The 12,284-nt window shown below is 37.2% G+C and overlaps 1 protein-coding gene across 4 annotated transcripts in view; it reads left to right on the plus strand.

The window, feature by feature from the left end:
* Positions 1-12,284, plus strand: part of NPNT (nephronectin) — a 79,762-nt gene that overhangs the window by 31,268 nt on the left and 36,210 nt on the right. For 2 of the 4 annotated variants that reach the window (XM_032400948.1, XM_032400949.1), the window contains 3 exons: positions 2,786-2,878; positions 7,075-7,167; positions 11,506-11,625. In XM_032400948.1, the coding sequence (XP_032256839.1) occupies positions 2,786-2,878; positions 7,075-7,167; positions 11,506-11,625 (306 nt within the window). The remainder of the gene's footprint in view (positions 1-2,785; positions 2,879-7,074; positions 7,168-11,505; positions 11,626-12,284) is intronic. The other 2 variants (XM_032400946.1, XM_032400947.1) reach the window with 1 other exon arrangement.

A 12,284-nucleotide genomic window follows, 5' to 3' on the forward strand; every position in this document is an offset into this window, starting at 1 on the left:
CTCCCCTCTAGAACCCTCAGTTTGTTTTTCAGAGTCCATCGTCTCTCATGGTTCTTCTCCCCCTCCGATTTCCCCCCCTTCATTCTTCCCCTCCTGCTACATTCTTCTTCTTCTTTTTTTCTTTCTTAACATATATTGCATTATTTGTTTCAGAGGTACAGATCTGAGATTCAACAGTCTTGCACAATTCACAGCGCTTACCAGAACACATACCCTCCCCAGTGTCCATCACCCAGTGACCCCATCCCTCCCACCCCACCCCCCACTCCAGCAACCCTCAGTTTGTTTCCTGAGATTAAGAATTCCTCATATCAGTGAGGTCATATGATACATGTCTTTCTCTGTTTGACTTATTTCGCTCAGCATAATACCCTCCAGTTCCATCCACGTCATTGCAAATGGCAAGATCTTATTCCTTTTGATGGCTGCATAATATTCCATTGTGTATATATACCACATCTTCTTTATCCATTCATCTGTACATCTTTTTTTTTAAGATTTAAAAAAGCTTTAACTTGTATTTCCTGGTTATGGGGCCTGGAAATTATATAAAGACTGGTTTATTTCTGGGACTTATTTTAAAAACTGCATATAAACCATCTACTGGCATACAGTCAACTGAAGAATAACTTTGGAAGGCCCTTCTAGATAGATCATTTCTTACAGATCGGAACAAAATGGCTTCCTTTTGAATTTCATGCCATGTCTAAAATCAGATTTTAAGAATTTTCCAAGTGCATTTCTCTATCATTTACACCTTCTACTCGGCTCACCCCTTCTTTCTGCAAGCTTTTTAATACTTCTTGAGGAGCACTGTCTAAGGATTAGTAGTGATACAGGGTCCAGGTGGGGTGACAAACAGGAAAGCCTTGAAGTAAGATTGGCAAATAAGTCCCATGGAGTGCCAGGTGAGGGAAAGGTCAACAAGAGTTGAGTGAGGAAATGTAGAAAACATCAGAAATAACTTGCCCCTCAGTTTTACAGGAGTATTTCGAGTTTTGAAGGAAACGAAGTTGGAGAATTGTGAGAGAGGAAACCAGGAGCGTATCCCAGAATGAAAACAGCCGTGGCTGATATGGGAAGTAACAGGTGTCAGGGACTTTAGAACTCAGGGTCATTGTCAACTCCACTCCCCTTGGTGGATGTGTCTGCTCTTCAGTGCTTACTGAAGCCCATCTTTTCTGTCACAGAGAGATCATGCCTTTCTCATGTCAACCAGATTTTTTTCTAGTTCATTCCTCATATCACCACCAGGTTGATATCCCCAGAATGTTTATTTTTTATCAGGTCGTTCTCCTGATGATGATAATAAACTTCCAGAAGCTTCCCATTTCATATAGATAAAGTATATATTCCTCAGCTGAAATTTAAGGAACATCATCATTTGATACCAGTCACCTATCTATGATTGTCTACATCTCATTTTTCCACTGACAGTAAGCTATCTCTTTAGCTTGATTCTGCCTTGGTGCCCTCTGAGTAAATGATAGTCTGTTTTGCTGTATAACTCTCCTTACCTCGGAGAGTCTTCCCCTTCTCTGTCTACCCTTGCTTGAAGAACCAACTCAAGTCTCTCCTGAGGCTTTCTGTACAAATCTCTGTGAATATGCTTGTGTGATGATTTCTTCACAAATTTCGTATGTGCTACCCATTTTGTTCATAAACAAATGTGTTAAATGCAAAACGACTGTTTGGTCTCTTCATTTATGTCGTAAGCTCTTTGAGACTAGTGACAATGCTATACAATGAATTTTCTTCTTTTTTCACATCTGGCATAGCACCACCCACCTATTCGGTGTACAGCAAGGTTTCTCAGCCTGGTGCCATCACACTTTGGGCTGGATAATTTGCTCTAGAGGGGGCTGTCTGAGCATTGTAAGATGTTTAGGGCACCCCTGTATTCTACCTGCTAGATGCCAGTAGCACCCTCTCCCCAGTAGGACAACCGAAAATGTCTCTGTTTATATCAGATGTTCTGTAGGGGATGAAGATGGCCTCAGTTGAGAACCACTGATATGGAGTAGACAGAATAAATTCTGACCAGTGTCTTGGCAGGAGTGAAAGACTGAAAAGCTTTGAATGATGTTTTACAGCGTTTTGGAATCTTGAGGAAAGACAAACTCAGTCGACAGAAGATAATAAATGTAAAATAGAACTTCCTATTTGCTGTGATAGGCCATGGCAAGGGTTAAGGCAATTGTACCACACCTAGGGTTGAGAAAGATCAAAATGACAGAAGTATTCTTAAGTGCAAGTTCCAAAAATACTGAGTTTTGGGTTTTATTTTGTTTAGAACCATTTCATATTAGAAATAACATTTCTAGTAAAATAAGTATTATTTAGTGGGAAATTTATCTGGAGTTCACATATACCCATATCTTTCGACTAAGAACTACTTTTTGAAGCATATTTGGGGGAATAAGTTTGAAATTACAGATACAGGTTATTGTAAAGTTGTAACTATTGACAAACATCAGTTGTGTTTATTCATAGTTTTACCTTTTTTTTTTTTTTACTATTTTAATGTTGCGCTTAGGTTTAGCGAATTTTCCAGAACGTAGTGATTCACACACACACACTCACACACACACACACCCCGCACGTATGTGAGTATTAAGTCTAAACAGTGCTTTAGCACTCCAAGACACAGTGATTTTTATATTTCTGCTACTCTGATGTAAATTTTTAGTCTTCTCTTTGATTATCAAACTGCTACATAACACAGATTCTGTATGATTGATGTTCTACTGACCTAGAAATAATGCATGATACCCTCTTTCCACAGCGGTCTGCCGGCCACAGTGCAAACATGGTGAATGTATCGGACCCGACAAGTGCAAATGTCATCCCGGATATGCTGGAAAGACCTGCAGTCAAGGTAGGAAACCAGTCTGACACAGATTAACAATCAGAAGCCCCCTCTGTTTCTGCCGCATGTAAAAGTTTTAGGTTCTCAGGCCAAACCACTTTTCCATGGCTGTTTTTTTCAAAAATGTGTGAACTGCCATTTTCTGAAAGATAAAAATATAATGGTAAATCTTAAAATATATTTCATCAGATTTCATCCTCTTGTTCCTATTCACGGATTCTAATTAAAATGTGTTTTAAGGAAGAGAATCACAGCATCAGTCATGTTGAAGCCTTACATTCTGCTGGTCCTTGTTCTTCCACGAGCTTAGTTGGGAAGCCCAGGCAAATTGTGGGCCTCCTTAGACCCCAGTGAGATGGGACCCCTTCAGTACCCAGAGTCAGGTAGGAAGTCTGACTCGAAACTGAGGTCCCTTCAAACTCTGAGCCCTTTGATCTTTGAGATTAAATTCCCTTCAACTCTTACCAGTTTGCAAAGTTCCTCTGAGAAATAAAGATTTTGACAAACTTATTTTTAAGTTGCTTACAAAAGCAGACATTCATTTAGCACGTTGCCCCAGGTATTTTATATATATTATCTATTTTCATTATTACAATGTCAGGAGGTAGGTAGAGTGTTATTTATGATAATTAAGGGATAAATAATAACTTACTGTTATTTTTCATTGAAAGAGATATCAGAGATATTGTGTCTTGTCAAAGTTCACAGAATTAGTTGGTAAAAGACCTAGGATGTCCACTTAGAACTTTTATCCATATAATTCATATTTTCTCTGTCAATTTAGTTTTAGATGAGAAAACGTTATTGCAAATGTGATCTTCTGACTTGTGCTAACAAATCTGACAAGGCTTGTCTTTTTAATTAATTTCAACCCCAAATGTTCTATCATTAGGAGTAAAAAAACCCCAGAAATAAAGAAAAGCTGGGGTTAGATTTCCCCAGAAAGATACAAGGATAAAAGAGTCCATTTTTCACTTATTTCTTAAATTGAAGTAATCCTTTCTATCCTTTTTAGTGTTGAATGGAACAGTTACATGGGGCCTCACCGTCCCATAGATAACTTACTTCATCAGATATGGAGATGATATTGTTGAAATACTCCTGTTCTTCAGTATGTGATACTCCTTGATATGTCTCATGTAAACTCATGATTAATGGGCATAATTTCCACAACAGTCCAGAACACTGGTGTTTGAAAAAGTATAAGGAATTGTTCCTGAACTGTCAGTTGAAATCCATGCTGATGAAATGTGACATGTCCGATGTAGGAGAAACTGTTATTCTCAAGTATGTTCTGTATGATCTGTTAATTTGATTAACTGATTTTTTCCAGTGCTGCTTTTATAATATTTTTTAACTTGGAAGTTACCAAACATGCCTGGATAGCCTTTTTGAAGTAAATAGGGTTTTTGTTATCTCAGTTTACTCTTTTAAAAATCCATTTGACTTTCCTTCCCCAGTCTAAGTTTACAAGTAGTGACATGTCCGGTTGATTATTGAGGTATCGGTGTGCATCTGAGACTTCCAGCATGCTTCCCTTTTTAAAGTGGAGAACATAAACCATCAGAGGTTTCATTAATATGTCAGTACCATAAAACTTTGTTGTCTTGATGCCAGGAATTTATACAAAGAAGGTTATTATAAGAAGCCACTGTTGAGATTGCAGAGAAATCCATTTAAATTTATTTGCAGGAGCTACATCAACTTTAATATGCTTGAAAGACACTGAAACTATTATTGTAACAAGGATCTATCTCTGGGTATCTCCTGTTTTCAGAAAACCAGTTTATCATGTACTTTTTACTGTAATACATACCTGTTTCTCTAAAGAAAAATTGAAATATACTGAGTTTAAATCTTGCCTCTTAAAACTATATTCCTTAGGGGAAAGAGGATTTCATTAGTAGCAAAATGGGATTTTACACTGGCTAAAAATAGTGCTGACACTGAAAATGTAATTACAAGGCCAGTCTTGAATATAAAACTACAGCTTACAGTAAACCTATGTGTTTTGATCATCCCTCTCCTTGTCTTCCTTAACAGAAAAGCAACGTGGCAAGTTCCCGATGGCATGGTTTATGCTCTTTGAGACCCTTTATGGTCTCTGATTTCTGGGTCCCTGAAAACTATTATTAAAATGACTTGCACATGCTAAGTGCACATTAAGTATTTGCTCAGTGAATGATAGTTTTATGTAATGGTTCTTGGTCCTGAACACCCTACTTGTAAGGGTTCCATGGAGTTGTCCAGCCAGCACCTTAGGCAGCCTCTGAATCTGTGGACCAAGAGCCCTGGTCAGGGTGAGAGGCAGCTGTGAAGGACCTGGGTGAGTGGGACAATTGTCGAGAGACACTAAGAAGTGTGAATAGAGCAAATTGTCTATATTGGTTACACAACAAATCAATGTAGACTGTTTTTTTATCTGGACCATACATCTTAAGAAACTGGCAAACATGCCTCAAAAATATAGGCAAACAGCCTTCTTTTTTCTTGAGAGAAATGTTAAGAGGTATATTTCAAATGATTTCACAGAACTGAAAATTAGCTTCTGATTAAAAGTAGGTTTCTATATGCTGGCTAATTGAACATAATAATAAAAATAAAAATAAAAGAGCAAAAAAAAGAAGTTTCTGTGTAAGGCAAGTATTTGCTAAAAAAATTTGTTGCAAGTGGTGTACTATAAGAAATAATCTCCTGGAAACTTGATTGGTGGAGTGAACAGCTTGTATAAATGGCCAGCATTTAACCAGAGCTTCCGGGGTCAGCTAGAAGAGCAGGGTGAGCCCATGTGGGAACTGGCTTAATTTTACAGCCTTGTCGCAAGATTAGCGTGAATCTGCTGTTGGTGGCTTGCTTTTCCCTCGGAGTCATTTCTGGATTTGCCGTAGCTAGATCACATATAAAATCATGGGCTTGGACTGATCATTAGCATATTCTATACAGCACATGGGGCCTTTCACAATAATGAAATTCTAACCCAGACTCTGGCAAGATTTGCCTTTTTTTCCCCACCTGATTTCTCTGGGAATTTTATTCATGCAGAGTCTCCTCTCTGAGTCTCTGTACCCATACGAATTCTCTTTCCCTTCAGCCAAAAAGGGATACTGTTATAGATAATAACCTTTTTATAACTTTCCCAGTAGGGAATGATTTTTATCGTGTAATATGTCCTGTCGTTGCATATTTTCAGAAATGAAAGACATAGGTTTTTGAATGCGTGATGTGCTTTATAATGATTTCAGAAGAAACAATTTATAAATATCAATTCCTAATGTTTTGACAAAGTTTACGTTTCACGTTGAATTCCTCACCCCAAGAAAAGAACCAGTAGCTTGTAGCCCAGAACTGTACAGTAAACTTTGGTGGCCTAGGTAAATCCGAAAGTTGATTGCCTTTCTTAACCCTAATATTAAGGTAATTTCTGACAGCCTTACTTTTTGAAAGATGGGTGATTTCAACCCAGAAACCAATGTTCATTTAATTTGAAAGTTTTAACTGGCTGTTAATACTATGAAAGTCTTAAAACAGGAGGTGATTGCCTTTTTGACTCTACTTTTGAGTCTTATCCATCTTATACTAAGTTAACTCAAAGCTTATTGTATATGCCTACTAAATGTGACCTAAATATAACATAAGTTCTTACATTTGAATGAAAACATTGATGAACTACCATGCTATTTATTTAAATAAGCTCTTTTGCAAATCATAAAGTTGTGCTTAATTGGGGTATTTTAAACTATTGGACAACATAATAATAGAGGAAGAAGTCTTAAGTTGGACATTAAAGACCTCAGCGTCACTAAACAGAGCAGGTTGATTGTAATCAATATTTGTATAATCTGCTTTTTGAGTTTTCTCTCCTTGTTGATGACTAAAATAATGCTTTAAAAAATGACCATCTCTTCTTTGGTGGTTTCTGTAAAGAGTGGTGTGAGAATGATGAATGTGTGTGTGCATGTGTGTAAAATGTACATGTGTTTTGGGGAGGCAAAATGGCAGTGAGAAATTTTAAGGAAAATAGAAATTCAAATTTTAAAAAGAGAAACTGGACGAACTAGAAACCCATTTTTAAAAAGTATGTAAAGCATTCTTTTTGAACTCTACCAACTTTATGTAATTGTTTAATATATACTTACAAAGATTTTTAGGGCTAAAAATGACATCAGTTCAAAGTTGACTCTTATTACCTTCTTCCTGGTGTGAAGATGAACACTTCTACCCAACTCCTCTTGACCAAGGCAGTGAACAGCCTCTTTTCCAACCCCTGGATCATCAAGCCACAAGTTTACCTTCAAGGGGTGAGCGTGCATTATCTCAGGTGGGCTGCACTCCCACCCGCACAGCTTCCTGCAGTTTTGTCACTTCTTGCAAATGTTCTGAAGACTAGTCCTGGAGTGCCCAGCCTTCAGCATCCTGAGCATGTAAAGCAAGCGGCGGAATACCTGCTGCTGATTATCTGTGCTCTAAAAAGCCTGGAGCCTCCACTGTCCTATCACTGCATCAAATGTTGCTTCTCTCTTCTTTTTCTGGGTTTCAGGTTTTCTAAAAAGCAGGTGGCAAAATAACCTTTATTTTCATAGGTGAAGTCAGGCATTCCAAAGCAATGGAGATTGGGTGATGAAGTCCTCTTCCCCACCACCGTATTTGGAGTGTAGCGTTTTAGGTTATCTGGAAATCAAACCATACATTAAATTCCTTCTTTTGGTGTGCATTTTGTGACATTAGAAAGCCTAAGTTCTGGTTCCGAATAGCCTTTAAGTGGCTATGTGATTATGAGCAAGTCATGTAATGTGTCTGAGTCCTAACAAACCAACTGGTAACAGGGGGAGAGTAATTCCTGCCCTCTTCATCTGCAGGGCTGGTGTGGGAACAGGAACACCAGAAATACCAATGTTTTCATTGTCATGGAAAGTTCTGTACAAAAGTTAGGTGGCAGCATGATTTTGCGGTTTTTGTTCTAAAAAAGACTGTATCCTTCATCCGCTCATAGATTTAGGAACTTAGAATGACTGAATTAAAATAGTTTAAATTATTAATTATTGTCTCTCTGCTGTTGGGGAACATAACGCACTTGTGTATCTTCTGCATAAAGAATTAGGGCAATAGGATTAATTTCAACAGTGATAATTTAAAGAATAAAATTTATGGCAGTTGACATACTGACCTCTGTTTGCCTGTGACCTCCGCATTAGTCCTGTAAAATGTAAAAGGTTAAATTTCTGAGACACTGCCCAGTTTAAGGGTCAAAGAAGAAAAGAAGTCCAAATGCATTAAATGAATGAAAGATTATTTTCCTTAAAAATCCATTGGGTTATCTTATTCAATGCATCTATTCTAGATTTTTCAAGCTACTTTTCAGTGTCTGCATGCTAATAAAATTTCTGATTCTTTTTTTCCTAAAATGTAATTATAATGCTGTGCAGCTTGCATTTTTGTTCTGGACTAGCTCTCTTCTTACCACCCCCACCCCCAACCCTCCATCCCACCTCCCCAAGCTCCTGAATCCATCAACTTGCTTAAATATACTCCTCACTGTAACAAATGTTAAGAATATATACTTCGTAATTAAAGCATTTGAAATGTAAGTGGTTTAATTGTAAAGTGATGTCTTTTGATGTGATAAGATAGGCACATGGCAGAATTCATTATTTTTTATTACAGATTTTCCTTGTAATTTATGTTATAAACTTCTAGAGAAAGAGCAAGATTAAAGTGAATTTAAGTAAATACACTAAGGTTTTCTTCCCTAGATTCTTTTTATCAGCTTTTAAGATTGATTTGAGAAAGTGTGATCAAGGAGCTTGTTCTTTATATTGTTCTGTTTATTATTATAGGAGAATTTACTATAAAATGGAAGTGTTTTTGAACTTCAGACTTGATAGTAACACAAGCATTACTAGGTCAGTAGTCTATTAGATTTTGGAAGCAGTACATATTAACTCAATTTTATAAGGCATTAGGTCAATAAGAAAATAAAGTTATGATAATAATAGACTAGAAGCCCTGAAGAAAATTGACAAAAAGAAGTTTATCACCAGGACACCAGATGCTTTTAATCTTTTGAAGCTCCCTGCTTTAGCAGAAGTCTGATATTTGGTAAATATTGATAACATGGATTATTGTGGAATTCTATTTCATAATTTCTGCAGTGGTTTTTGTAAGGGTCAGTGTGGAGTTTTTAGGACACGCATGCCTGTAGCAGATGGGCAGTGATGGTAATCCCCGGAGACCTCAACACCAGCCAGCTGTCCGGGAATATCAGCCACCCCGTCACCAGCTGTTAGAGTATGGCTTTCTTAAATGGCTGTCAATGTCTTTGGATATTCATTTGTCAAATTAATAATAGTAATATAGCCAACAAATGTCTCTACATTTACCCACCGAAGGTTGCATGTTTATTTCTTCTTCCATAATATTTCATAGAGTAATTCCCAGGTGGGGAGTTGTTTTTATTTGTTTGTTTTTGAATTACGACATTGTTTTTCACTTCCTTTCAGTTTCATGATTCTTAACCCCAAAGTGTTTTTTCTCATGGGAAGGAAAGAATAAATCTGGACTGAAGACCACCAGCAGCCCCAGTCTGGATCATGAAAACTCTTCTCCTAGCAATCTTGAGGGGTTCTTTATTGGTCAAACTAGAGCTGCCTCAGCTTGGCTTCAGCTTTAGGTTCATGGACAGGGTGAATAAAGAAATTTCTATCAGCCTAAGTATCCCTTACATATGAACTGCCTTAGAGCTATAAACCTCTGACCAGTTTCTGTCACGAACCCACAAACACCTCTGTGGCTCTTGAAAAATAAGCCTAGCCTAAGGTTTCTTAATTGACACATTTTTCTATCCATCAATATCCTTCCCTTGAGATACAAAATTTAGTCTTACTCTATGGCTTTGTGGTACTGTTCTGTTTTATATTTGCTTAGTGCAAAAAATATTAAAAACAAAACCTTTTTCTAATAATGTGCTCAGATTTAAATACCATTTAATATCAATCAGGGACTTGTCAAAGCCAGGTGTGTATCTGCAGGGATCTATGAATGTATTAGGAATGATAATTAACTTCTCTTAGAACATGAGAAAAGATTCCCTGACTCTAATTTTCAGTAAATACTGAAATAACAGGGTAGAAAAATATGAGAGGTAGAGTGAATTTCTTTCTTTCTTCCTTGATTTAAAATTTTTACTTCATTTAACAGAGGGAGAAGTCAAATTTGTGTTGATACTGTAATCTGCAAAGCCCTTTCTTTGAGAAAATTTTTTAAAAATGTATTTTAAATTTTGAATGCCCATGACTGGCCATAGACAAAAAAGTAGAAAATTGAAAAAAGCAAAGGAGATGATGAAGATACCTAGTTTACTTAGTTAACCTTCCTAGGCTTCGCCCAGCTGGGGACCTGCTCACTGTTGTGTTAAGGTTAGAAAAAAGACCCGAGTTGGAAGGTCAGTAAAATATGAAAACATTTATAAACGTAATAATTATTAGGTGGTTTTAAAACAGTGTAATTTGGTGGTTTAATTAAGTGAAATATGTAGATTTCCAATAAGTGAGCAGGTCAGATTTAAATTTGATTAGATGAAAACACCTTTGCCACTAGATATATCTACATATCTGATTTGGTGACATGGATTAATAAATAATATATCTAATCAGGTGCTTACGCTGGCAGTTCCAGACAAAATAAACATGTAGTCATATTTCTTTTTAATGAAGTCTATATTTTGGGCATTACTCTTTTAGTGTTTGCCATTATGAGTTTTATGTTCGCTTGAAGCAGTATTCAACTTGGGTTAGAAAATTCTTATGTGGATTTAATTAGTTTATGTTGATATTTAAACCAACAAACCCAAAATACATAATAATAGTCCATTATGTGTCATCCCTTAGTATTTCCATATGCCTTTCTTAACTGCCAAATGAATGAAAATATGTTGGAGGGTAGGTTTTGGGGTGGTTTATTTTGTGACTTAAATACATCAGTAAAGCAGGAAACTGAAATTTCTTCTTTAATCTGAGATCAGTATAGAATCTGTAAGATTGAATAAGACAAACCATAATAGTGATCGCTCTAGTTCATGTAGCTCTTACCCTCTGAAAATAGAGCTTTCCTTTGGAAAGGTCAGAGCAGTCGATGTTTTAAAATACTTCCTCTAAGGTAGGCTCACAGAGTATCTTTTTAAAACAGAGGCAGGAGGAAATTGAAAGAGAAAGATCCCATAATCAGGAGTGAAGCTAGTAGTAAACTCAGCTATTTGGAGGATATTGGAGTCAGTCAGGTAGATAGCAGGGCACCTCTAGCCATGAGGAAGATAGTAGGGATGATAAGGTAGGCACATGTCTGTGAGGAGGATTTTTCCAGCTGTCCTTTGTGGACAGAGACCACAGATACTATGTAATCTAAGCTCCAAAAATTCACACAACCCTCTCATCGTTATGAAGCATTTGGTCTTCACACCCCTCGTGTAACCAGCATAGAAATTCAGATGGCATAAACAGGCTCTCTCTCTTATGTTAGTGACTGGTTGCTACAGCTTGTCCTGCTTTTCTTGTTCATTCTTCCATATAGAGAGGTATTTTGATTGGTTTTACCTGAGTGCTGGGGCCTTCTCACTGTTCTGCATTGACCCCCGTTCTTTTCAGATCTAAATGAGTGTGGCCTGAAGCCGCGGCCTTGCAAGCACAGGTGCATGAACACTCACGGCAGCTACAAGTGCTACTGTCTCAGCGGACACATGCTCCTGCCAGATGGGTCCTGCTCAAGTACGTCCAGAACCTTAGCTGTTTTATAAGTGCTCTGATAGGGTGTATACTGAAATAGCCTCCCAGGCCCTCCTAACCAGGATGTGAGCATGTATTTATGTGTGTGCCTCTGGAATGGAAAATCAAAATAAAAGTTGCCCATTTGACACGTCTAGCATTATTTTACCACGGGCGCCAGCATTAAATGGATTTGGAAGTGGTATTTAAGAATCGTAAACCTAAATGTATTTTCTAGTGTTTTTCCCGACACGCTTTTGCCTGTCTTCTATCTGGGCAAAGAACTGTTCCAGCTAGAAGAAGAACCTTAGTGCCTATGTGAGGATTGTGTTGCTGTTCACAAGCATGGACACTAAACTGTTAGCTGGTAAAGAATCCATCAAGTCTGTTGACTGAGCGTAAACCATTCATAAGTACCTTCTCACTTTACTTTTACAGTTCTTTCTAATAGTCTAAAGAGTAAGATAACACTTTTCTAAAAAAAAAAAAAATCTACATCAAACGATTCCAATAACATTAGATTTCATGTGTCTTTGTGAGAAAGAAATGGATCATGTTTTTCTACTATCATTTGGATGTGTTTATAAGGACAATCCCCTGAAATTTTCTGTGGGCTGAATGTTGAATTGAGTTTGTGTTTCTATGATCTCTGACAATTGCAG

Source organism: Phoca vitulina, unplaced genomic scaffold (assembly GCF_004348235.1).
Source record: "Phoca vitulina isolate PV1807 unplaced genomic scaffold, GSC_HSeal_1.0 scaffold3, whole genome shotgun sequence".
Classification (NCBI taxonomy): Eukaryota; Metazoa; Chordata; class Mammalia; order Carnivora; family Phocidae; genus Phoca; species Phoca vitulina.